Consider the following 25,088-nt stretch of genomic DNA (forward strand, 5'->3'; position numbering starts at 1 on the left):
GTTCTTACGTGCAGGATAAGCGTCTCCACTATTTTGTAGCGATCAGGCATGTGGGTGACCATATCGGTCATATTGTCCTCAGATGTCCTCACCAGAGTGGGGCCGAACACCAGAGCCAGGTTTCTGGGCTCCATCTGGAAATAAGATCACAGTTATGTTAACGTCTGGTTCCATTAATGACCGCAGTTTGTCCCAACGCAAAAACAGTCTAACTGCCAATAGGAGGGTGTCAGGTTACCTTATTCTTTTCGCAGTTATCTGCCACCCTCTTAAGGTGGCCCACCAGGAACTTAAGGGTGTGATAATAGTGATCTGGGAGGTCGTGGATCTGTACAAAGAAGTACAAGGAACAAGGAGCGAGTTAAGAGAATAAAAATGTTAAAATATGAAAGAGATACTCATCGCTCTATAATCTGCTGTCCTTTGACACATACCAGTTTCTTCATGGTCTTCAGTCTGTCCTCTGCATCTTCGATCCGGTTGGCGTCAATGAAATCATTGTATTTGTCTGTAATCACAAGGAGGTGAAATATTTCAGCATGGTCATTTCCACATGCTAACAACAGGCAGAAAAATAATTGTTTAAGAAATAATCTTTTTTTTTTTTTTTTTTTGCAATTCGAATTATCCAGTGGCAGCCCTACTTTCACATCGTTCACTGCTCATATCCATTATGATTCATGCCTCACTTGACAATAAACAAATGAATGGACGCACCATCAGTAAACAGCGGCTCAGGCAGCTTTCGGAAGAAGGATTTGAGCAGGCTGCTGATGACGTTCAGGTCCTGCCATCTCTGTGGAGACACAAAAGGTGAGGGTTCAATGTTTCAACAGCAGCACTATAAAGATAACACAGCTAATGTAACAAAACCATTTTGAGTATAGGGCACTTATTGATGACTTCTATTGCAAAACATCTTTAAGAAAAAATAACTCTGTGTCTCCTGCACACCTCCTCAGCAGTGTTGATGTCCATGCCCTTGTTGAGATGCTCCTGCAAGTTGGACACCATGGCGTTGTTCCCCGGCACCCGGTAGATACCTGTGTATTCCAAACCTGTCGCCTCCACCACACCACAGCACATCTCCACAATCAGAGGGACAAACTGTAAAGAGATGGAGAGTGGCGTACAAAAAGGAAGATAAATTGAAGTTAAGTGCAGCGAAAAAGAAGGGGAGAAGGGATGGTGGAGATGGTTGGGGAAAGATGGAGGGATGAAGCAAAGAATACAGATAAAAAAAAAAAAGTAGCACGTTTGGTGCTGGCAGCTAGCTACATCCTCTTAATGCTATTTCATCGACTGTAAAATTACTTTGACAAGGAGAACCCAGCTTGTCTATATGTCACTAATGAATAGCCAAAATAATATTAATTAACCCAGAAAAGCATGAAATGTATCTAATTTATGTAAATGCAATATAAACTGCAAACCTCTAAGTGAAAATAAAAACCAAGTCAATTTCGATCTCTGTTCCACTTCAGCGATGTGAGCTGCTGTTATCATTTTGTCTACAGATGGCACGAGTCAACAGGAGTAGAATTAATGTTGTCTTCATGCCCTGAATCATGCTGTTTATCATAAAACACTGAAGGCTTACTTTATGGTTGACAGCTGGCTGACAGTCCTCTAGACGCACACCAAAAGCCTTCGGACTGCCTGTCTTCTTGGCCTTCTTCATGATGTTGATGCCCCAAAGCGCCTTGTTGTCATCTGGATGCACACACACGAGCACACATGGACACATATTTACTATTTTTGATACTTATATCCATGCGAGAAAAAAAAATACATATTGACACAGAAATGGTTTAACTTCACCATCATGTTGCCACTATCAGATATTTAATAATGGGCTAAAAGTCTACAGAAGCTGTAGATGGCAACTACATCAAACACATACACAGGAGTTTTGGTTTTTGCTTAACAAAAGTGTGTACGATGTCTTGTGTACAAAAATTCTTGGACAAATAAAAACAGATTTCTATCGACTATCACTGGCATCGTAAATGAGGCACACAAAGTCATTATTCACTGTTCATCAGGCAGAAGCTATATATTATTAGATATATGACCTTTATTTTCCTCCTTTTCACTTTGCTCTGAGTAAACTAATGATAAAATCAGAATTCCTTTATTTATTCAAAAATTATGACATTTGACACATTCTTATCATTATCTGATTTATTACTGAAAAAGATATAAAGATATACTTAATCAAAATGCTATTCAAATAATAAAACCTGAAAATATAGTTTTGGTTATAAGATGGAGTTCTTGTATTATTCCAGTAACTACCTGATGAACTGTTATTTATTTTATTGTTCATGTAAATTCACTGTATAAGTTTAGCATGTTAACATGTGCTAACATTGCGGCACTGGAGCAATTAGGCTACACCCCCTGTGGATCGTGAATGGCAGTATATCATTTCATGGTGATCCTTCTAATAGTTGTTGAGATGTTGCAGTCTGGACCAAAGTAATGAACAGACCAACAGACATTCCCATCTTTACAACTGCAGTGCTAGCATGGCTGAAAGGTCAAATGGTGCAACAAAACACCAATATTACTAGTGTGCAGCAGTTGGATGTTCTGCTGTATATCGATGAGCACAGAGCAGAGTCATGTTTGTACACACCCGTTCTCGAGGCTCGGTTCACTGAGGTGTTGTCGGTCTTAGCCAGGAGGAAGGGAGGCATCATACGATGAGATCGAGGAGAGGTGTCCGGCTTATTTCCTGTCAGGCTGCACAAAGTGAGGGAAACACAGACGGTTGAAAATTGTAAACGTTCATAAAGAAGGGTAAGGGACAGTTGTTGACAGACTAAAAATGACCATCATACTGACCTGTGTTTCCTGTAGTCGTTCAGCTTTTTGTTGATGAGAGCTTGTCTTGAGAAACCAATCTCCTAGAGAAAATGGAGAGTAGAAATTAGACTGGTGTGTGTGTGTTTGTGACAATTGTATTAAATAAACTGGTATGCTGATCTAACCTCATTGTCCGTCTTGCTGTTCTCCCTGATGACCCTGATCCAAGCCAGCATGTCGTCCCTGTCCTCGGCCTGCAGCAGGTACTCACAGAAGTCCTGAGTGGTCAGCCGCAGGGTGTGCTTCCGCTTGGTTTCACTGTAGGCAATGTCGATCAGGCAGCCGCGGATGCTGATTGGAGGATGTTCATCCTGGCCGGGCCCCGCCCCGGCCCCGTGAAGGACGGCTTCTCTCTTGTCCTTGTATAGGAAAAGCGAATGGGACCGGAGCACAGAGAAGACACGCTTCCATGGTCGCATGCCGCCGCCAACTTTCTACAGTCAGGAAAAAGAGAAGCAAGAACATAACGTTGAAAAGAAAATGTTATTCACAGTTAAGCAACCGTAACTGGCTATGACAGACTACTGGAACACATAACCAGATGTTAAGATATCAGAGTTTGAGGTCACATTAGCCGTTCTGTTGTGTTTTTTGGGGGGGGTCTGATAAGTCAAACTCATTTATTACTCTATAGCTAGAAAGAAAAAAGTCTGAGATTGACTGTCTTCTGTCATAGTGCAGATGCTTTGCTGATAGTCTTGTTTTTTTTTCTGCTAGAAATGATCAAGGAGGGGTCAGTGAGCTCGCAGTGTGTACGAGCAGTGTGTTGTACCTTTCCCTTCTCTGTGAGGATCTGTTTGTAGTGCAGCCAGCCTTCCTTACGAACATCACTGAAGGTGATGGTTCCCAGTTCAGAGGTGGAGTGGCGCTTGGAGCGGGCCTCCTCCTGGGCTTGGAGGCTTTCTAGAGACTGAAACACAATTCAGCGATAGTGCGGGTAACACATTAGAAAGTGTTTATGTTGTTGACGGATTATGAATATGAATATGAAGAGTCAACTGTGTGGAGGACTCACCCCATCAGTGAAAAAGCTCTTGACCCTTTTTGGTAGTTTGCTGGGAAACAGAAATGAAAAGAAGATGTTACAGAATCAGCACACCTAGACAGCCCAGGCAGGGGTACCCAGAGTTTGAGAAAAAGTGAGAAAAAGGTGAGGAGAAAAAGATCTCACTTGTGTTTATGACTTAAAAAACATATAATATATTTTTGCCAGGTTAATCTTAGTGCCTTCAGTTTTTTTTTGTTGACCCTCATGGCTTACATAGGATCCCAAGTTCCCTGAATTAATTGACTTCCTACACAAAGTGTCACGCACATCATGCTCAGGCTATAATGAACAATTAATAAGTAGATATCCTACATATTTACAGAGCATTTTAAAAGTTAAACAGCATTAACAGCTTCTATAATATTTTTTGCGAGAAATATCTGGCAGGAACTACACAGACCCATTCTAGTTAAGCGTGGACTTACGAAAAAACACGTCCTTCTTCCCTGAAGGTATTGAGACCCTCGTCACAGGACTTAGATCTCTCTGTGGTGATGGCCAGCAGGTAAGAGGAGCGACGACCTTTAATACTGCCTGAAGAGAGAAGAGGCAAGTGAGACAGGGAAAGAGGAAGAGGAGAGGGACGGAGTTTAAAAAAATGCAATGTGTGGTAGCGACAAATTAAATAAGAAGATGAGTGATTGAAGTGATTTTGCTGTTTCACACTGTGAGTGATTAATATGACAACAGTCAGGAGGATGGATTAATGGGTTTAACACACAGTCCATACTGCCAATTAAAGGAATACTTTGACATTGAGATTTTTTTTGTTCCCAGCTTCAGACACTTCTGGACCAGTATGGATGTTTTGTTCCCAACTGCAACAGTATTCTGAATGTGTTCTAACTCTGATTACTACTATATTACTGCAATACCAAGCTGATGAAACAAAACATCATTACATTACCAGTAGTCTGAAGTTGAAGCAATTAAAACTTAGCTGTAGGGAATTCCTCAGATGCATGTCACTGTACTCCTTTAAGATGAGTCTGAAGCTAATGCTAGACAGATACATCAGTGAGCCAAAATAAAGGCATTCCATAACTGCTTGTCATTTTGCTTGAAAAGCACTGGCAGTAGTGTTTGGCAATGTCAGCTCTGACATGCTGGAAGACATACTGTATATTGGTCTAGCACTCAGTAATGCCTTTCAGGATTTAGAGTGGGCGAGTGAGACTCACTGCAGTCCTGAGAACGGAGTCGGACAAAGGGGGACACGGAGGACAGGGTGGGGGGGACAGAGGTGGAAGTGAGGGAGGCCATAGTGCAGGCCTGGGAGCTGGACACCACAGAGCAGGCTGGTACATTGCAGGCCTGTAGGTCAGTACTAGGACTGGTGGGTTCATCTGTAAGGTCGCCATCACAGGTGAACAACAAGGGATGAGACATGATTAAAAACAATGACATGACAAGACAAGACAAGACGTGCTCAGAGTTTCCTCAGGCGGTGTTTCAGTTGTTAGAACATCTCTTTGAGGAGGACCTACTCTGGGGGCTAGGCGGAAATACCTTTGGTTGCTGCTCAACATCAACAGTTTGAACAATTTTCTAAATTATGCATGTTAAATAATCAGAAAAGTATCTGAGAATGAAAACCCTAACCCTAACTCCACGTATTACTACTAGAAAGCAGTCACGTTGTTACTGTACTCAAACATCGCGATCTCAGACATGCATGCAAATGGTTTAGTCCAATCAGATCACAGCTCATATGTAAACAGCCTCTCAGAGCTAACTAAGGACTGGTTGGATTTGAGACATTTTTGCTGAGAATGGATCGTTGTCACTCGTTGAAAAAATATGATATCGCAACTAGTCGACAACTTTTTGGGTGTATTCAGACCAGACCAAGTCAGGCTGCAGCAGCCAAGTCCCTGTGTGCATTGAAATGAGACAGGGTGTGTTCGGTTGTTCATGAGTTTAACTTTGCATTTGTTTGTTATTTGTTGTTTTGTCTTTGCAAACATACAGTTTCTCGCTGTGACATTTTAAATGAGGATTTTAAGCAGATAAATACGTGCTAGTATTCTGTTAATAAGCCCGGTCATCTGACTTACAACGCTGCTAGTATAAGCTAGACTGCATATCTTTTAGTTTGTAACAATAACAGTTCTCTCATACTCTTTTCTTCATTTTTCACCAAGTTTCAGTGGACAGTTTTGTTATTTGGCCTGTTATTGGACCCTGTAAGATCTTTGTAAGAAATGTTGCCAGAACTGAAACTCCACCCAGTGTTGCTTATCAACAATATACAGACGATGGACATGGAGAGGGTCAAAACAATACGAGAACATTTAACGTTCAGTGTTCATTAAAACCTTTTAAGCATATACAGAAAACTAACTGTACTATGAGTACAAGCATAATGTTGACATATATGTGGCACACAGACATATATAAACACAAAAAAGGTGGACTACTAAAGGTTCACATAAATTGACTTTGATATAGGAGAGCTCTGTAGCAACAGACAGCAGGTTTGTTCAAAATAATTAATAAATAAATCATAAAAATAAAGTGTGCAAAATTGAAAATGCCATAAAATGTGGTGATTTGTAAAACTGAGTTAATGTGGTGTAATGTTATTTTCAGAAAGTCATTTTTGAACTTATTGACTAATTGATGAGTAATGAAATTACTCATTGTAGGAAAGTTTGTGACAGTGTGGACATGATGTAAAATCTTCTGACTGCTGTATAAAGTCAGCTGCTACAGAGGAAAGGTCACTAACCTATAAAGGGAATAGAGGACAGGGAGTTGAATGCATGCTGTGCCAGGCTACCATTAGCCCTGCGGTTGGAGCTTGGCCCCCCAGAGACAGGAGAGGGGGTCCCTGGTGAAGGTGTCAAACCAGGCTCGGGCGACTCCCCGGGTGAGGTGTAGTGGGTGTGTCGAAGTGCCTGAACAGGGGTTCGGCGTCCGGAGGGTGGCTTCTGCCTCAGAACCACCTCCTGGTGTAGGGAGATCGGGGAGATGACCTCTCTGTCGTCAACCAGCTGGGATCTGTCCTCCTCTGACGCAGACATAGCGGGGGTGGACTTGGGCCTGGGTGCCATCCCCTCCTCGCTGTTCGCAGGGCTGCCTCTTCCACCAGGGCTCCAGTTGAGGTGAGGGCCGCTGTAGCTGGGCTCCCTGAAGGAGTGGGCCTGCTGAAGGAGGTGGCCGGTTTTGCGGGAGAAAGAAGGACTGTAGCTTTTGTAGCCCACCAACTCTTCTTCTTTTACTCGCCTTGTTTGGGGTTCAGCTTTCTGCTGACCTGACTGCCTGCCACTAGGAGGCACTGTGGAGGGGGCCGTGTTGGGGGATGTCACTGTGGGTCGGTGCTGGTGCCCCGCTGAGACTTTCTGATCTTTCAGCTCACTGAACTTTGCTGTTTGGGGGCCTTGCGAGGGCTCATGGTGTGGTGCAACCAGTGCAGACGCTTGTGCCAGTGTTTCCACAGAACGCCCGTAGTTGTGCTCGTACTCGGCGTAGGCTGCCAGCAGGCTCTCTGAGCACGACCTGCTTCCTGGTCCGGATACACCACCCCAGCTCCCTAACCAATAGGAATCATGGGAGGCAGCAGCCGCCTGGTGGTGGTATAGGAGAGCTTCTCTTCTGCGATGCTCCATGGAGGCTGCAGACACAGGTGTAGGTCCGGGGCCAAGTGCCAACCCCAGTCCCAGCTCTGTTAAACGATCCTGAGATATACTGCGGTGGCGGGGGGACATGTGCTCAGCAGCTTCAGCCTGGCTGTAGTACCAGTCCGACAGAGCCTGGTGGCAGAGAGCATCGGCGTGACTGCGGGCAGAGGCCGGCAGGCTGCTTTTCCGTGGCGCAGGCAGAGTTGCAGAGGCGATGGCAGCATTGTGGTTAGCAAAGTGAAAGTCCAACGCATTGATGGCCGAAGACGAGCGACCACGGTAGCGCCCCGACGGAACAAAGTGGCCACTGGAATCCTCAGGACCCCCGGGCCAGCCGGAGGTGGTGGTAGAAGCAGCAGGGGGGCGGTTGTCCAGTGGAGAGATGGTGGGGTTGGGTCGGCACTGCCAGTTGTCCAGGGGACTGTGGAGGTTGTGGCTGGGCTGTGGGCCGGTGGAGCTGGGCTTGGTGGAAGGGTAACAGAGAGACGGAGGCTGTGGAAGCTTCTGTGCCTCGCCTGAATATGGCTCATTGCCTTTCAGGTAGGCATCCTGGGAGTACGCCTGAGGACAAAAGGAGTTAGGACACAATGTCAAATATGACAGAGAGATTAAAGAACAAAGATGGAGGGAACAGGAAGAGAGAGGGCAGAGTGGGCAGATGCAACATGCACTAAGCAGCAAAATGTCTTTCTTTGATTTAGAAAAGCAAAATTCTTATTTTACAACTGACACACTTTGCCTATTTTTTTCCCTATTTTATCTTTCACTCCATTGCATTTAATTTTTCTCAACAAGGCTGACGTTAATCTATATTTTTTGTCACTGGCACCAAATCCCATGGAAGGATCTCTAAACAAGTGAAACAAACAAGTAAGTGGTATTGAGACAAAACAAAGTGCAGTTAATTGTGTTTCTAGCATGTCACCCATTGCAACAGTGTAGCTCACTGATGTGGATTTAATAACAATACAGAAATCAAAACTGCAAGCGGTGATGACCGGGCCACCACATCGCTGTGCGTGAGGCAGCCACAGCCCAGGGGCCGGACTCAGAACATTTGATACACCTCCAAACTGTCATGTGTGTTAGGCGCAGCGCAAAAGAGATCAATATGACTTCTTGTGTCCACTGTTGTTATTTTTCCATTACATCTGCCAGCCTGGCTCCACTCAGTTTGACTCAGACTTAGTCAGTTAAAATTTAATGATGAAGCAGCATTACAGGATATGTTGCCTTTTCGTCAGCAGTATAAACATGAGTCTCAAAACAGCTGAACAGTGAAGACGACGACTACAACAGCTCTAACTGAAACACACATTTTACGTCATTATGTAGGCAGCCTAGCTAACTGCAGTGGCTACACTTAGTAACAAGGAGAAAAGCAGGAAAGAAGAGAAAATAGAAGAAAGTTAATACTCACACTTACCAACTGCAACACATCCTCATCTTTTGGCATAATAGAGAGCTCCAAAATGTCTTCACTACAAAATAGATTAAAAAATAAATAAATAAATAAAACATGTGAGATGTGAACATTGAATGTGATTAATAACCACTAGTCTCTCACCTGTTTTGGATGAGTGCGATCACTTGAGAGTAGGTTTTCCCCAGTATGCTCTCCCCATTCACCTTCACCAGCCTGTCCCCTGGACACACATCATTATGTCATCAAGTCAATAAAGTTAATCATCATCATGTTTAAACCTTAAAACCCTAAAAAAATAATATATAATGTAAGTCTTAGGCAGATTTGGGCAGTTTGACAGTCAGAGGACCCTGCTCAGAGAGATTTTAGAGTGTGATGGCTCAAGTTCTGCTGTATCTTAAGTCACTCATACGCCTCCTAACTATTTGTGTGAGTGTGTTGTGTCTTCTACCTGTACACAGTCCAGCTAGTTGGGCAGGGCCATTTTCTTTGACACTCTTCACAAAGATGGTGTCCATAGGCTCCAAACGAGACCGCTGGCAACCTGCTTAAACACACACACACATACACACACACACACAGAGATGGTGTGTATAAACATGCTGACTGCATCCAACTTCAGGAAAAGTCACCAAGTTGAAACAGCTCTACCTACACATATACAGAAAAAGTTCTTCTTACACATGCACACACACATATCCTGAGCAATTGTGCTTTATAAAACAGAACACAATATACTGTAACGAAACTCAAGTAAATGTACTGTGGAGACATTTACAAGATCCTGTAATACTGAGTCACTAGAGCTATATGTCTAAACGCTGGCAAAGAGTGTGTGCCTCATAAAGTCTGCTCACCTTTTCCAGTTGCATTTCCATTCTCTTCATCCTGTGGGTCACACACAGAACAGGTGTTAGAGGACAGGAGGACCACAGGGGGGCGCTGCTTTGCTCCCAGGTCTGTCTGACTGCAGCTGACTGAGCCATTTGGGCTCAGCTGCCTGACTGGCCGATTTACAATTTGACCGTGTGTCTGACTGTCTCACTGACTGACATACTGACTCCCTGTCAGTTTGACTACCTGTCTCACTGTCTGTCTGTCTGACTTACTGACAGCCCTGCTGGCCTTTTCTATCTGGAGGCTTTGATGCTTCGCTGAGTTGGCTCATTCCTGACCTGGACACACAAAAGGGTTCTGCACACAGACGGTGGTCTGGTGCTACACAGCACCAACCTCTCCAGGCAGAAGTACATTACCATACTGTCTACAGGACTACAGTACCCATCTGTGGAGGTAGTGTGTAAGTAAACAAACAAGCCTGTCTGATGTTGGCTGGCCTTGGCAGCACAGAATTATGTATCCATAAGTGGTGAACACACATAAATAACTACCTGCTTATACCTTGTTAGTACTCTGTTTTAACTCTGAAATATGAAAAGAAAACACACACACAAATATATGTGTAATGAAAAACACATGTCAGTATCTCTAGCACAGGACTGCCCAAAATGTTCATGTTTACTGTGTCTTAGTGTAGCACGTTAGCCTGCTAAGATGAGCTATTTAGATAGTTAATTCAAGTGTTTTAGTGCAAACTAATCTGAACTAAACTAAACTAAACTAAACTAAACTAATTCATTCCTTCATGGTGCTCAATTTCTTCCAATCCATCTGGCATATGTGAAGATATTTCACTGGTTAATGTAAAGTCTGACCTGCTGAGGGTGACAGGAAAAAAAATCAAGGACTCACCAATGCCTCAGGACTGGGTTTAAAACAATTATAATTCCAATTCAAATAGGTCTTCATTCGAATGATCTAATATCGATAAATAAAATCCCAAGATCCATCTTTTAGTATGCCTGAACCTGTGGCTGTGGGCCAGGGTCTGAAATAAACAAGCTCCAAATGCAGGTTGATTTTCCATTTGATAAGTTTTACCAAATGGTTTTTCTTATTTTTCTTTGTTTCAATACATAGGCCAACATTCATCAGTGCTGTATTGTTCTCTTACTACAGAATTTTTAAAAATGTATCAAATCATTTTCCAGTCATTCCCCACAGGCAGTTTCTAACCACAAATATCCAAAATGATATATATTCAATTCAATGTTTTTTAACCATGCACCAGTTTAGAGGGTTTTTTAAGATCTACAGGATCAGTTTTATCAATTTATTTCATAATCGAGCAAAATTGGTATCGTAATTGAAATATAAGTGAACTGACATGGAGTATAATCAAATCAGATAACAAGCTGTATTGGGATCATGTGAATTGGAATCAAATTGATTCAGGAAATCAACGATGACAACAAGCCTTAGTAGGAATTCTTCTCTGGGGAGAGAGACCCTGATTCGTTGTACAAAGTGTCAATCAATCCAGAACTGGCTTAAGAAAAACAGTCAGTCCAGTCCCTTAAAAGCTACATTCATGTTGTAGCTAAAAAAGGGCTAGTGCAGAAATTTTGATTGTCAGGATTCGACTGACTATTGACATTTCATTTGAAAAGCATCCCATGTCCAACCTCAATCTGCCCAAATTGAAAGAGAATGTCTTTAATTTCCATCAGCCTCCTGCTTTTGATGGAATGGCAGGTTATTCCCACATATTAATTTAATTTAGATCTCTACTGGCCACTTGGGACAATTATACAAATTTGTCATGTCCTGACTATAGAACAGCACCATAACAGTCTGCATACCTTGAGGCAGTGAAGGGAGGACTCTGGTGGGTAGACGATGAAGTGGCGCAGAGTGAAGCCGAATCCCTGGGAGTTCTTCTGGAGGAAAATTGTCCGGGGGCCTTGCCATGATATGCCTTCCACCTCACCTGATGACAGCGGCCGGCGCCTGTTCTCATTGGACGACACCATGCCATCTCTCCTCCCTTTAGCCTATTGAGAAAAAGAGAATGGAGATAATGTTTAGATCAATAACGCTTACCTTTCCTTTTCCACTTGGTTGGGAAAAAAAACACTGACAAAACTTTACCGTGTGAGTCTTGAAGTACATTGTAAGTACCATCTTTAGGCGTCTCAACTGAACTTGAGCATGTGACTGTGTATTCATCCACTGCTGTTCGTGTAAGGGAAGTGTGAGTGGGTGGATGTGGGTGGATGTGGTCCATTCACTGAGGACTCTGCCCATATCCGACCGGGGCAGAATTCCACCAATGCCAGGAATTTCTCAGAGACTTCCCCTCTCTAAAGAGGAAGCTCTATTTTCACCAACAACCTCACCTATAATCACATTTATTACCTCCAGCCAACAATGGCAGAGTTAAAAATATATCAAGTCTATTAATAAAAGTCACGGAACAACAGGAAATTATTAGGCCTCATAAACACAGATCTGGAAAATCAGGTGAACAATAGACAAAAGCGACTTCACAATGAGTGTGCCCAAAAACATCCACTGACATTTCTACAGGCTGGACGAGGTGAGAATTAAGCCACTGTTTCAATTACTAACACGCAGTGGGTGCTCCAACACTAATTCAGTTGCTAATTCACCTGATCTTGTTATCATACCACAGCTCGGGCAAATCTGGAAACGTTTTATTTTTTTTCCTAATAACAACTTTGAGATTGAGTTCATTTGGTGGGATTTAACTAAAACATATGTGTAAAAGTCAATAACACTTAAAGCTTCATGGATGGTGTCAGCTGATGTATGAAGCACTGATAATGCATGAATGAAACAGCTGATAGCCGATCAGCTGATGTAAGTGCTACTTCAGCCAGAGCTTAATGTCCTATTAGAGAGAATGACTAGGCCAACACAGCATCTGGGGACATCACATTTTTGGTTGTACGTAGTCATAAATTTGGCCAATAATTTCTATTGAGTAGGAGAATTTTAATGACATCATATTGTTTGTAAGGGAAAAAAAGCTGGGCATAGGCAAAATTATTAAGCTGCACGAATCTGTGAAGTTGATGAACATTTATTGTATTGTCTTTGTTCTGTATTCATTTGGGTATATGTGAAAATAGATTAGCAAATGATAACATGCTGGTTCATGCAGGTTTTACACAGTGTCCCAACTTGTTAGGAATATGGGTTTTAGGATCGAAAGCAGAGTAACTTTTCTACCTTGTTCAGTTGGGATGCAGTTGCTGTTTGTGCACTCCAAACTGTTGTAACTTGTTTCAGACAAATTCTCAGCTTATTTATTAAGTGCATACTTTTTGAAATCTGCGTACTTCAAACCAGAAACTACTAGTCAACAGTACTGGGAAAATGTTACATACTGTTCAGTAAGTATACACGCTGACAGGCACACATCATCATCAACACAGGGAGATGGAGAACAGCACGCACATTCATTACACGCAAAAAGCACCCAAACCCCATTCAGCCAGTTACGAAAACAACAGGAAGTCTGTTTCTTGAGCCAGGAAGTGGATGGCCGAGCCCGTCAGAGGCGTGTTTTGGGGAAACCTTCGCCTCTAAGAATAGTTCCAAGGAGAGAGCAGGGAACAGGCACACTTTCCACAGAGGGAAGCCAATCAGTTTAATTTTTCCATTATATGGCTGAACAACTAACAACAAATCATATGAGCTCTTATCAAATCGCTTGATCTGCAGGGTGACTTTTTTGCTGTGTTGGCCTGCTTTTAAAACGAGACCTTATCATCCGAGAATAAACTGAATCTGTTGGTTGATTCGTATCCGATTACAAACCAGCATAATATGCTCAAATAATTACATCATCAAATTAAAACAATTTTACGGTTTACACTTCAGACTTACTTTTCTCAAGCTTTTTTTTAGGACCCACTCTAATAGCATTGCATAACATATATTATCTTCCACCATCAGGCTTCACAAACCAAATGAAATAACCTCGGAGGATTCCTGCCCACTGACACATTTCTTTGTGTTTGTGGCTGTGGGTGTGCTGGAGTGTTGTTGTGCGAAGCCGCAAAGCATGAAGTCATAATATCTCTGCGTGTGAGTGTAAGATGGCTGGGTACGTTGCAGTGTTAGATTCCTCATCGTGCGTCGTCTCTGCAGGTGACAATTCACACTTGAGTGAATGTACACATAGAGGTGACATGTTGTTACATGCTGACCTCTCTCTCTCTCCAGATTTCTCCCTCACACGAACTCACCTACACACACTCATAGTGTGAAATGCCAACATGCCAGAGTGTGTTTTATAGAACAGTGTGATTCACACAGCTCTTTGCTCGACCAAACGCCTCAGTGAAAGTCTGTGTACATGACCCACTAGTTTAACAGAAATAAAGGAACAGTTCAAAAATGTAAATTAATTCTTTATCTCTTCGCCCCCATTCTGATGGAAAATCCAGATTCGTAGTCCACAAAGAACATCTGGAGCTTCACAGCAAAACTCAGCAACAGTGTTGTAGCATTCTCCTGAACAACCGGGGCTTTTGGACACTTGGATTATGTCGGATAAGATGTATGGAGCCATTTTTCTGCCAGTTGTACCAGTGTCCAGCTACTTCCGTTGTTCAGGGAAATGCTGCAATGCTGTTTTTGCTGTGAAGATCAAGAAATGTTTTGTGGGCCAACAAACTTCACCTGACTTGCCATCAGCACAGGGCTGAGTAGTTAATTGCAGAATTTCCATTATAGAGGGAACTGGTCCTTTAATACTAATACTGTCCTTATCTGTGTTGCTTTAATTTAGCATTGTTAAGACAGAGAAGAGAAGATTTTAAACTTTGAGTAGTGTGTGTTGTACATTCAGTGCAACTGGGACAAAAAACCCCAACATGAATGATGCCTAAAAACCTGAATTTGAATCTGTATGCACTGCATGCATCTGTACACACTCAGTTGGGAAAGCAATTTGCTTACATTAAAAATCAGGTATATGCATGTGGTTGTGTTGTGCGGTTGTGTTTTTAAGTCTGCCAGCCTGTGTGTAAGTATAAAAGAAATGTGAGTGTGACAAAACAATGCTGGAAAAGTCTAAGGACAAAGTTAAAGTTTGGTAATATGGCAAATTTTTTTAAAAAAAAATAGGAAAAGCAATGAGAGTGGGACATGTTACAAAAGAGAGGGCAGATCTAGCCTGGGCACTGGAGAATGAACAGGTTAAATATTAGGTTAAATTGATATTCAAATCTAGGAAGTTTACAAACCTTCTTCTCACAACTACTTAATGCTGTGGTAAGGGTGCTGAGTGCAGCAGTGAAAAAACATCTGAACACCTATCTCCTTTGACATGAAATACCACTGAAAACCTGCGCACCTGGAGTGATACAGCCTTTCCTGTCTAAAGTGCCCCACAGGATTTTCAGATTCAGCTATTCAAACACTCAAGCACCAACGGGAGCAATATGGAATTTATTCCCAATCGTGTCCAAAGACACTTTGACATACAGCTGGAGCAAGGGATGGAACCACTGACCTTCTGGCTAGTGGTCAGACCTGCTCTTCCTCCCGAGCCATTGCTTCCCCCCATCATTATGACTATATGATCATATAATTTTAAGACTCTTGGGTAATGTGATGGGTAGAAGTCGTATACAGTTCACTGCACTGTGTTTGTTTTCCAGCTCCAAAAACTCTTCTGTCTCAAGAAATAATAGATACCTATCAAATGCAAGCTCTGGAAGGCCATGGATTTGTATTATAATGTAGCTGTTAAATTAAAGACTGCATTTGAACTTCAATGTATTGTTCACACTGGAGATAAATATCTACCTGTTCAAAACTTCCTGTCTCCTAATCCAGACACTCCTCTTCTATGAATATCCCAACGAGCCACTAAAGGAACACTGATACTGTGCTACAGCTACATTTTTTTTTTATAAGAACCATCATGTGTATTGAGCTGGACCTCTTTACATCACTCCACATATGGAAAAAGCGCCAAACTCATCAGAGTATACAGGGGAATACAATTTCGATTACAGCCTTTAAGATTAGTATTGTAAAATTCCATTCCAATAAACATCACCATGAAACCTTCACATTTAATTACTTAAATTAAGACAGTTCATTTTGGAGTCACAAGTTTTCAGATATTTCATTCTGAAATGTGAAGCTACACTATATTGCCAAAAGTATTCACTCATCCATCCCAATAATTGAAATCAGCTGTTCCAATCACTTCCATGACCACAGGTGTATAAGAGCCAGCACCTAGCCATGCAGACTGTTTCTACAAACATTTGTGAAAGAATGGCTCGCTCTCAGGAGCTCAGTGAATTCCAGCGTGGTACTGTGACAGGATGCCACCTGTGCAATAAGTCCAGTTGTGAAATTTCCTCCCTCCTAAATATTCCACAGATAACTGTCAGTGGTATTATAATAAAGTGAAAGAAACTCAGCCACGAAGAAGTGGGCCACACAAAATGACGGAGCGTGGTCAGTGAATGCTGAGGCGCATAGTGTGCAGAAGTCGCCAACTTTTTGCAGTCAATCGCTACAGACTTCTAAACTTCACGTGGCCTTCAGATTAGCTCAGGAACAGTGAAGAGAGCTTCATGGAAAGGGTTTCTATGGCCGAGCAGCTGCATCCAAGACATACATCAGCAAGCTTACCAAGGACTGGATGCAGTGGTGTAAAGCACGCCGCCACTGGACTCTAGAGCAGTGGAGACGTGTTCTCTGGACTGATGAAGCGCGCTTCTCCATCTGTTAATCTGATGGACGAGTCTGGGTTTGGTGGTTGCCAGGAGAACAGCACTTGTCTGACTGCATTGTGCCAAGTGTAAAGTTTGGTGAGGGGGGATTATGGTTTGTGGTTGTTTTTCAGGAGCTGGGCTTGGCCCCTTAGTTCCAGTGAAAGGAACTCTGAATGCTTCAGCATAACAAGAGATGTTGGACAATTCTACACTCCCAACTTTGTGGGAACAGTTTGGGAATGGCCCCTTCCTGTTCCAACATGACTGTGCACCGGTGCATAAAGCAAGGTCCATAAAGACATGGATGAGAGAGTTTGGTGTGGATGAACTTGACTGGCCTGCACAGAGTCCTGACCTCAACCCGACAGAACACCTTTGGGATGAATTAGAGCAGAGACTGAGAGCCAGGCCTTCTCGTCCAACATCAGTGTGTGACCTCACAAATGTGCTTCTGGAAGAATGGTCAAAAATCCCCATAAACACACTCCCAAACCTTGTGGAAAACCTTCCCAGAAGAGTTGAAGCTGTTATATCTGCAAAGGGTGGACCGAGGTCATATTAAACCCTATGGATTAAGACTGGGATGTCACTTAAGTTCATATGCAAGTCAAGGCAGGTGAGCCAATACTTTTGGCAGTATAGTGTATTTTAATAAATGTGTCAATTAGCATAAATGTCCAGAACAGAAATTTCACTAAAATGTGTATTTTGGACATTTTCTCTCCACTACTTTGGAAGCAAAATTCCAAATTGACCAGTGCATGAATAATTTGCCTTTTCGCTCATTTCTTCTCCTTCTTAATCCACATCACAGTTCTCACCTGATCCTGAACACAGCTCTTTAAGGACAACAAGGGCATGTTGTGCTAATTCAAATATAGCTCATTACTATCATGTGCCGCTCACTTAATTTACTTGTTTTTCCTGTCTACTGCACTTATAATTTCATTTGGCTCTCTTTGATTTAGAATTTGAGGGACTGAGATTATTTAGCTCATCTGACCTTCAGTCCACAGCAGAATGAGCTGGACTGAGAACGGGTGACACACAAAAAGACAGGCATCCACCCTGGATACACAGTGTATGGAGGCTGCTCAAACAGTCCAGCATGCAAACACGCAAGCACTCTATGTTGGAAAAGGTACGATCCTTGATGCATACCTGAACAGATGATATAAAATACACTCACCCACATATACATTTTATATAAAGCTACATGAATCTCAGTGCGTAGTGAGGGCAACAGCCTCGTCTCCCTTCCCCTCTGCTAGTCAACAGGCCCCCTCAGTGCTAAATTACATAATACCTAAAGGAGGCACAGAGACGTGGCATAACACACCAACACACACGCAAACACGCACACACTCACACTCAAATGAATCAAACACCACCACACCGGCTGAATCTTCCTCCAGATAATAACAGGCTGTTAATATCCATTCTGTTTGACTCCACTGTGCAGCCTCTGTCCTGACACGGGTTAAGGTTCCCTAAAGTTGATAGCAATCACGTCAACTTTGCCCCCCTGTGATAAAACCAGGACACCCACATGGTGGAAGAGAACATGGACAGTCAATAATAATACTGCTCTTGCACTGATCAGAGTAGACAGGGAAGGTTAAAGTAAGATGGCTGACAAAGATCCCGGAGGAAATACACCTGTCCACAGTCATCAGATCAGACAGGAGATGAGGACTGTTCAAAACGATGACAGCCATGGCTGTTTTTAGAGCGGCAGTTAATCTGCTATGTACAATGATGGACCACAGACAGATTCCAAATCTAGTCCATGCCTCTGCAGAGCACTGCAGTCACAAAACAGGGTTGTTGTTTCACTCGTTTCCAGACTAGTTTTACTCAACAAATCACCGCTTTATTCCACACTATAGACTTTACCTTGCAAGGCAGCTGGATTCACAAGATCACGTGAACATGCGATCACACAAATCTATCTTGTCAGGCTTGAATGCGCTCGCAGCTGATCACTCAGGCATTAGCATCCTATGAGGAACTTCTTGCAGCTACAAGCCCCTGCCTGTAGACCAAGCTGTGATGACTAGTTGGAGATATGACAATTCAATGTTGGCTCCTCGAGAGACAAACCGAAAAAGAACAAATAAAGGAACTGTGCAGCCACTTTTTAAATATAACAGTTTAAAAACAGTTTAAAACAACAGCAACTTACATAATCTAAGGCACACGTCAGAGGTCCAAATATCAGAAGTAAAGCTGTCTGCCTGCACAACTTTGAGCCTACATGAAATGTGTTCCCTCATTGTTCCATAAAGTTTTGGGAGAGCATATTTTTCTTCAAATGCTTTACAAGGTGTCATTGTGTTATCGTGCCTCAAAAATATAACTTTACGTACTGAACATGTTGCTGTTTTACTGGTGGGGTAATCCAGAGTAATATTGCAAAATAGTTGACATGCTGCTAGCTCTGTCTGACTCACGTGAAATCAACTTCATCTTCAGTGCTCCAAAAACACTGTCTGCCATGGGCAGCATAGCACAACTTCCTGTAGTGACTTTTAGTGCAGTGAAAAAGAATTGATTTCCAGTGTGTAACATTAAGCAGAGCTAAAAGAGCTAACTGGAAGATGTTCTGCAGGGTTCTGTTTCTAAATTACGTGGAATCGGATTGGTGTATTTTGTCATAGTGAAGTAGAAATGATGCAGCATCTGGGCCAACCCACAATATCACGATGAAAATGTGTTCTTCTGACATATTTGTGACCATGATCCAGAGAACTTGTCCACCAAGAACTATAAACTACTGGTGCAACACTTGGTCCCTGGCCCCTCCTTCCTAACCACATTTGTACCTTATGCAGGTTTTGAAACACAGCAAAAGTATGAACATTTCAAATATATTATCATTAGTAGTAGTAGTAGTAGTATTATATATTATTGAAACACACTTGAGTCAAAATTTAACAGTTTGTGTCGATAGAGCATAGGACTATCTCAAAAATCCAATCAAAGCTAATCTAAGTTTAGAGGGGAGCATCAGGACCAGCAATGGTTTGGTGCTCCAACACATCCAATAATTTGGCCCATAATAGTAAACAATTTTCTTTACTTGGACAAAAAAAAAAAACGTAGTTGGATACTATTGGCCACAGACAGCACAATAGCTTCAATTCCTTACACTGTCTTATGTTCAAGATACTTTCTTTAGCAAATTACTGAACCATGGCCAGAAAATAATACAAATCTAATGGTACTGAATAATGGAAAGAAACATATCAGGCACTCAAAGTTTCATGAATACTGTTTTCCCCCTTACCCAGGACAAGCGATGGCGTTGAATGACCCTCCGGGAGCCCCGTTTTCTTGGTGATGCGATAGGAGTTGGCCGGGGTGAGGCGTGAGGTGAAATACCCTTTAAGACTGCCAGCCAGATACAGCGAGGTTCAGCGTCGCTACAGTCCACCCCGACAGAACACTGAAATCGCCACTCGTGGCCTGATGGAGCTGGTGCAACACCTGACACCCTCAGCATAGCACCTCCACATTTGTACCCACATGTACTATTTGTGCAATGAACACACACAAACACACACAGAAGGGCACAAGGCTTCAGACCCCACAACTGACAGACGCGGTCACCTCTGCCCAATCCCTGCTTGATGCATAATATCCAGACGTGCCAATCGAGGGTCAATCAATGGAAAACACTCCTACACACCAAGTCTACTCTTCAAGTGTCACAATCAGCACTATGGATGCAGAACACCAAGTTTTAAATGTTTGAATTTGTAATCCTTGGATCCTCCATGGATTTCGCTGGAGAGTCATTATTCGTTTGTATCTTCCTTTAGGGAACTTGTCAGCTCCTGATTCATGGACATCGCTGATAGGTGGTCAGGCCATGATGATCCTGTCCCAAGTCTGGGAAAATCCAGTTTTTTGATAAGATTGGACTTTTGTCATATTTTGTGACATCAAGTTTTCTGTCATGTCAAAAACCAGTCCTAATTTTTTTTTTTTATTATTATTTATTGTCATTGAAATTGAAGGCAAATGTCTGTGATCGAAACAGCCATTCAACAATCTAGACCTCTTCTTGCCCTCCTTGATCTATCGGTTCACCCAGTTAGCAATTCTAAATGAGGAATTATTAGGCTTTAATAGCATCCTTGCAGTTTGAATATGAAACAGCATTAGAAACACCATCGGTCCCAGGGTCACTGTCGTACCAGCACTAGCTGACAGTCCTCTTTAGAGCTTTGAGAGTAGTATTGTCCCCATTTTAGAAAAAGCACACTCATCTCTCTGAAGTAATGGTTAGTTGCTGGCACAAATTCAGTGCTCGACTCTGGATTTCAGCATCAAATCCATCCCAGACCAGTGTAATTCCATTCCTTGACCAGTCGAGCTGAGAAGGCAGTTTGTTGTCAGACCAGGTTTACAATTGGATACAATCCCACGCTGCTTAGAGATCAAGTGTGTCCCCCTCCATGCTGGCAGTATAGTGCAGCACTGGCTGTGGCTGACTATCTTTATTGCTGTCTAAGTATAGTGCTCCCTCCTCTCAACCCAGCCATGCCTCTCTCTCTCTCTCTCTCTCTCTCTCTCTCTCTCTCTCTCTCTCTCTCTCTCTCTCTTTCTCTCTTTTCATTCTCTCTCTCTCTCTCCCTTGGGTCTATTTGCTGACATCCCTGCACGCTCTCTCTCGTCCTCTCTCTCAGTCACATTCCTCCCATCCCTTTGCTACGCAGTCCAGCCTATTGGTCGCGCAGAAAGCAATGTTACTCTCGCTCTCTCTCTCTGTTGGGTCTCCCTGTCTCTTACGTTAAGACTCACATGATGCTGCTGCTGGTATCTGGGGTACACTGTTAACTGTGTGTGTTGACGCAATGATGTTATTAATCTGTTAATAGATGTACAATATAGTAGAAAACAGGACATTAATCATCATAAATGATTTAGCAGAAATGCTAGTCAGTCTCTGAAAGGGGGATGTTTGCAACCTCTCTCTGTTTAATAGAAAAGTGATATCTTCAGTTGGACACAACAAGCAGTCTGAAGATGTCATCTTGGACCCTGGGAACTTGCTATTTTCTGTGCACACACAACATGATTACAATGCCAGGGCCAGTGTGCACTCATGTGTAGTGCCTAAAGTGAATAATGCAACCGGAGGCTGTTGTTTTACACGCAGCCTTCCATTAAACATGAAGTTGATAAAAGCAGGAGGTCAGGTTAGCGCTTATGGAATACGGGTTATTAATGACATACTACATACTACAGCTATTACTCTTTGAGTAACAGAGTGATTGCTGTTTGGGTGTGGATATTTATCATTTACAACAATTTCATTCTCATTTTGCGACTTGCTGTCTGTCTTTATATATCTGTGACCAAGTTGAAAAGAAGTCACGTTATTCCGTGGATAATGTGGTGTCTTTTGCATAACCATGAATACATGTAATCGAATCTAGTTTCTCACATTGTGGATTAATTAATTAGGAGGATAGTTCACAGATCAATGGAAACGTTAAACATTTTGTGGAATTTGCATTTAGTGCTGTCTTCCCTATGGCAACATGAGTAGATCAATATCGGTCACATGTTTTTGTGTCAAATGTTTTAATGCTTAGCATAAAGACTGGAAACAGGGTATACCAGCTTCCCTGGGTCCATCCAAAGTAAAGAAAACACATCATACAACACCTCTAAATGTACCTAAATGGGTTAAATAAACAAGGTACAATGTGATAATTTTTTCGATTTAAATGTGTAATGGCATGTTTAAATTTGTACAGAGTGACGTGATTAATGAATGTGTGAATAAGTGTGAGGGTCTGAAAGAGAAAAATATTGCATCCAAACTCCCAACTAACAAAAAATGGTTGTGCTTCTTGAGTAACTCTCCATGTAAACCCAAGACTGTGTGTGTGTGTGTGTGTGTGTGAGTGAGTGTGTATGTGTCCATCCTTTGCGCCCTCCACAACAGCTCTAGCTGTGCTGTCAGCCTCAGTCCTCTTTTCATTGACACCTGAGAGCAGCTAAAGCGACAGACAGCGAGAGAAGGGGAGAATGAAGATAAAGAGGGAGAAGTTGGATCTAGAGACACTAAAAGAGGCTGACGTTCATGCAAACATCATCCCGTAGCCTCTGCATCGCTCATGTCCTGGCCTCGTTTTGGCCTTTTTCCCTCCCTTCGTTTTGTCTTCTCTTTTTTCCTTCTCTCCACTGCTTTATCTTCCTCTTTCTTTTCCATTTAAATTATTTCCTCTCCTCCCCTACGTTGCAACTGTAAAACAAAACCTGCGCAGCCGAAGATATGCTGCTTAAAACCAAAACAAATTACTGTGAACATTATTTCAGCATTACTGTGTGTGTCCCCACATTTGAGGAGTGTGACCAATCTGTGCACTTCTGACAGTGTTTTCCTGACTGCGAGGACTCACGATCATGGAGGAGTAAAGCCAGAACAAAAATAACATAATGTGATGCGTGAGTCAGAGAATATGCATCTGTTCTGCCCTGATTCTTTATGCCTCAGCTCTGTTAGGACTGCGCTGGAGCTTAAGGCGAGTACCACTGGTATGAGGGCGAATGACCACATGACGGCTGAGCGGAGGAATGCTTCTCATTGGATGTCTGGCTCTCCATTCAGTTCAGCTCAGGGTATTACACATACGACTCATGTATTACCAACGGAAAAGCAAGACATGTTCTGATCATATTCAGTTATCAAAGCTCTCAGTAAATTGGCAGCCATGCACAGAAGCTAGTAGAAGGGCAGCTGATGGTGACAGCATGATGTCGGCTCTGCATACTGTTCAAGCCATCAAGCCTGTTAGCCAACTATTTAAATCATGTAGGTGGCGCATTCGTTCTAAAATGAAGCAGCAGGTATGGAAGTGTATGATTAAACAGGACGTCCCTACGTCTACTTTTGCCATTAGTTATAAAAGGAACCCAGGTCCTGCCGTTAGCTAGTTACTGCTCAACCAGCTTCTGTTACAACATTCAGTCACACTGAAAAAAGAAATTCATGTATTACCACGGTTTCCATATCCCATCAGAAAATACTATCTGCTACAGCACTAGCTATTTGCTATCAAATTCTTTGAGATTTTAAGTGTACACTAAAATACAGTTCCCATCAAGTTTTACCATCACTGCAGGAACGAAAATCATCGTAACTGGTAATTTCTCCCTTGTCAAAGAATCTGATGTAATTTTCCAACATTTTAGCCGTGCTGTCTAATAACTGTCTGTCATTTGGCCTGCAAAAGCACGGCATGGGGGTGTTCCATCATAGAAACAGGCATTTTCAATACACAACAATAGTAGATTGTTTAGAAAAATACCATCACTGTCCAGGCAAATAGAGGGAAGCAATCAAAATACTGTTGAGTATGTTCCAAGGCTGGACTTTCAGTAACATGCAATATTAAAACTGTCAATGAAACTTGGGAATGACAGTTTCACATTAGCTCTCTATTACAGAGATTTTGTTCTTCAGGCAAAACTACTTGAGGAAAGGCCTTCATCAGGTAAGACTCCAAGACCAAATCACTGGCAGAAGCATTCCTATCTCGGCAGGAGAATCTTCAAGACTTTTTCTTGAAACTGCATTAGGCACCCTTGAATACAGATGAACTTCTCTGCTACCCTTCCTATTCTAAATAAAATCCACTCATCCACTTTGGTTAAATAAGTTTTAAACTTCAGCAGTTGGGGTCAAGTGAGTGCTTAAGTTTAGGGAGATTGAGGAGTGAGGGACAGCGCAAGATAACGAGTGGGAAGAAGAACAAAGCAGAGAGCAAGGTAAATAAAGAGCTGTCAGCCAGAATCTCAGTCTAACAGGAGAAGACTCAGACAGAGAGAGGAAGAGAGAGGGAGGAACGACTCAACCAGACAGCAAATAGGATGAGAGAGGGACACACAGAGAGAAAGAGATGATCCCTTTAGGATAGGGAGCAAAGACAGAATCATTTCACTCGAGCTACAGTGAAGTGTAATGTTAAAAAAAAAACATTAAAGGGGCTGTTGAATTAATGGAGTAAAGTTCACTGAGGAAAAAAAATGCACTGGGTGCATCTTTCCAAAAGAAGCCAATTAAATAAGATAATCAAAAACACTTTTTACATTTAATTTAAATAAAAAATTTTAAAATGTGCTACTTTGGCTCTGTTGCAGCATCACACAGTGTCCCGACCACAACACAATCTAATTGGTAACACATCAAAATGAAGCACTGAATAATCTGAAGCAATCTGTCACCCTGGAGGAGGTGGTGGAGGACAGGATGCTGGCCACAAAACTCTGGACCAGCTTAAGAGCGGCTTCAGCAACAGACTCACACGTAACTTTTGTGCTTTATATTATTATCTGTACATAAACCTGCATCTTTTTTTTATTTCATAAGTACTTAAGCATTTTGGTGTATTTAATATTCTATTGTTTTTGTTGCATATTGTATATAGTACTTTATTGTTTTCTATCTATCATCTATTCTTTAAGCTTACTGATGTAGTTAGTAACATCAC

At 42.3% G+C, this 25,088-nt stretch overlaps 1 protein-coding gene across 9 annotated transcripts in view; it reads right to left on the reverse strand.

Annotated features, from left to right (window-relative positions):
• LOC119010143 (rho GTPase-activating protein 23-like) overlaps window positions 1-25,088 on the reverse strand; it is a 63,323-nt gene that overhangs the window by 4,714 nt on the left and 33,521 nt on the right. For 2 of the 9 annotated variants that reach the window (XM_037082069.1, XM_037082064.1), the window contains exons 1-20: window positions 19,868-20,586; window positions 11,671-11,862; window positions 9,826-9,856; window positions 9,420-9,515; window positions 9,110-9,188; window positions 8,963-9,023; window positions 6,651-8,103; window positions 5,101-5,265; window positions 4,345-4,453; window positions 3,887-3,926; window positions 3,644-3,781; window positions 2,997-3,305; window positions 2,851-2,912; window positions 2,642-2,748; window positions 1,601-1,713; window positions 955-1,107; window positions 718-796; window positions 435-508; window positions 239-328; window positions 9-134 (exon numbers count right to left, since the gene is read on the reverse strand). In XM_037082069.1, coding sequence (XP_036937964.1) covers window positions 9-134; window positions 239-328; window positions 435-508; window positions 718-796; window positions 955-1,107; window positions 1,601-1,713; window positions 2,642-2,748; window positions 2,851-2,912; window positions 2,997-3,305; window positions 3,644-3,781; window positions 3,887-3,926; window positions 4,345-4,453; window positions 5,101-5,265; window positions 6,651-8,103; window positions 8,963-9,023; window positions 9,110-9,188; window positions 9,420-9,515; window positions 9,826-9,856; window positions 11,671-11,862; window positions 19,868-20,083 — 3,693 coding nt within the window. In that variant the 5' untranslated portion in view covers window positions 20,084-20,586. Of the gene's footprint in view, window positions 1-8; window positions 135-238; window positions 329-434; window positions 509-717; window positions 797-954; window positions 1,108-1,600; window positions 1,714-2,641; window positions 2,749-2,850; window positions 2,913-2,996; window positions 3,306-3,643; window positions 3,782-3,886; window positions 3,927-4,344; window positions 4,454-5,100; window positions 5,266-6,650; window positions 8,104-8,962; window positions 9,024-9,109; window positions 9,189-9,419; window positions 9,516-9,825; window positions 9,857-11,670; window positions 11,863-19,867; window positions 20,594-25,088 lie in introns of those variants that run through there. The other 7 variants (XM_037082072.1, XM_037082070.1, XM_037082068.1 and 4 more) reach the window with 6 other exon arrangements.

Source organism: Acanthopagrus latus, chromosome 20 (genome assembly GCF_904848185.1).
Source record: "Acanthopagrus latus isolate v.2019 chromosome 20, fAcaLat1.1, whole genome shotgun sequence".
NCBI lineage: Eukaryota > Metazoa > Chordata > Actinopteri > Spariformes > Sparidae > Acanthopagrus > Acanthopagrus latus.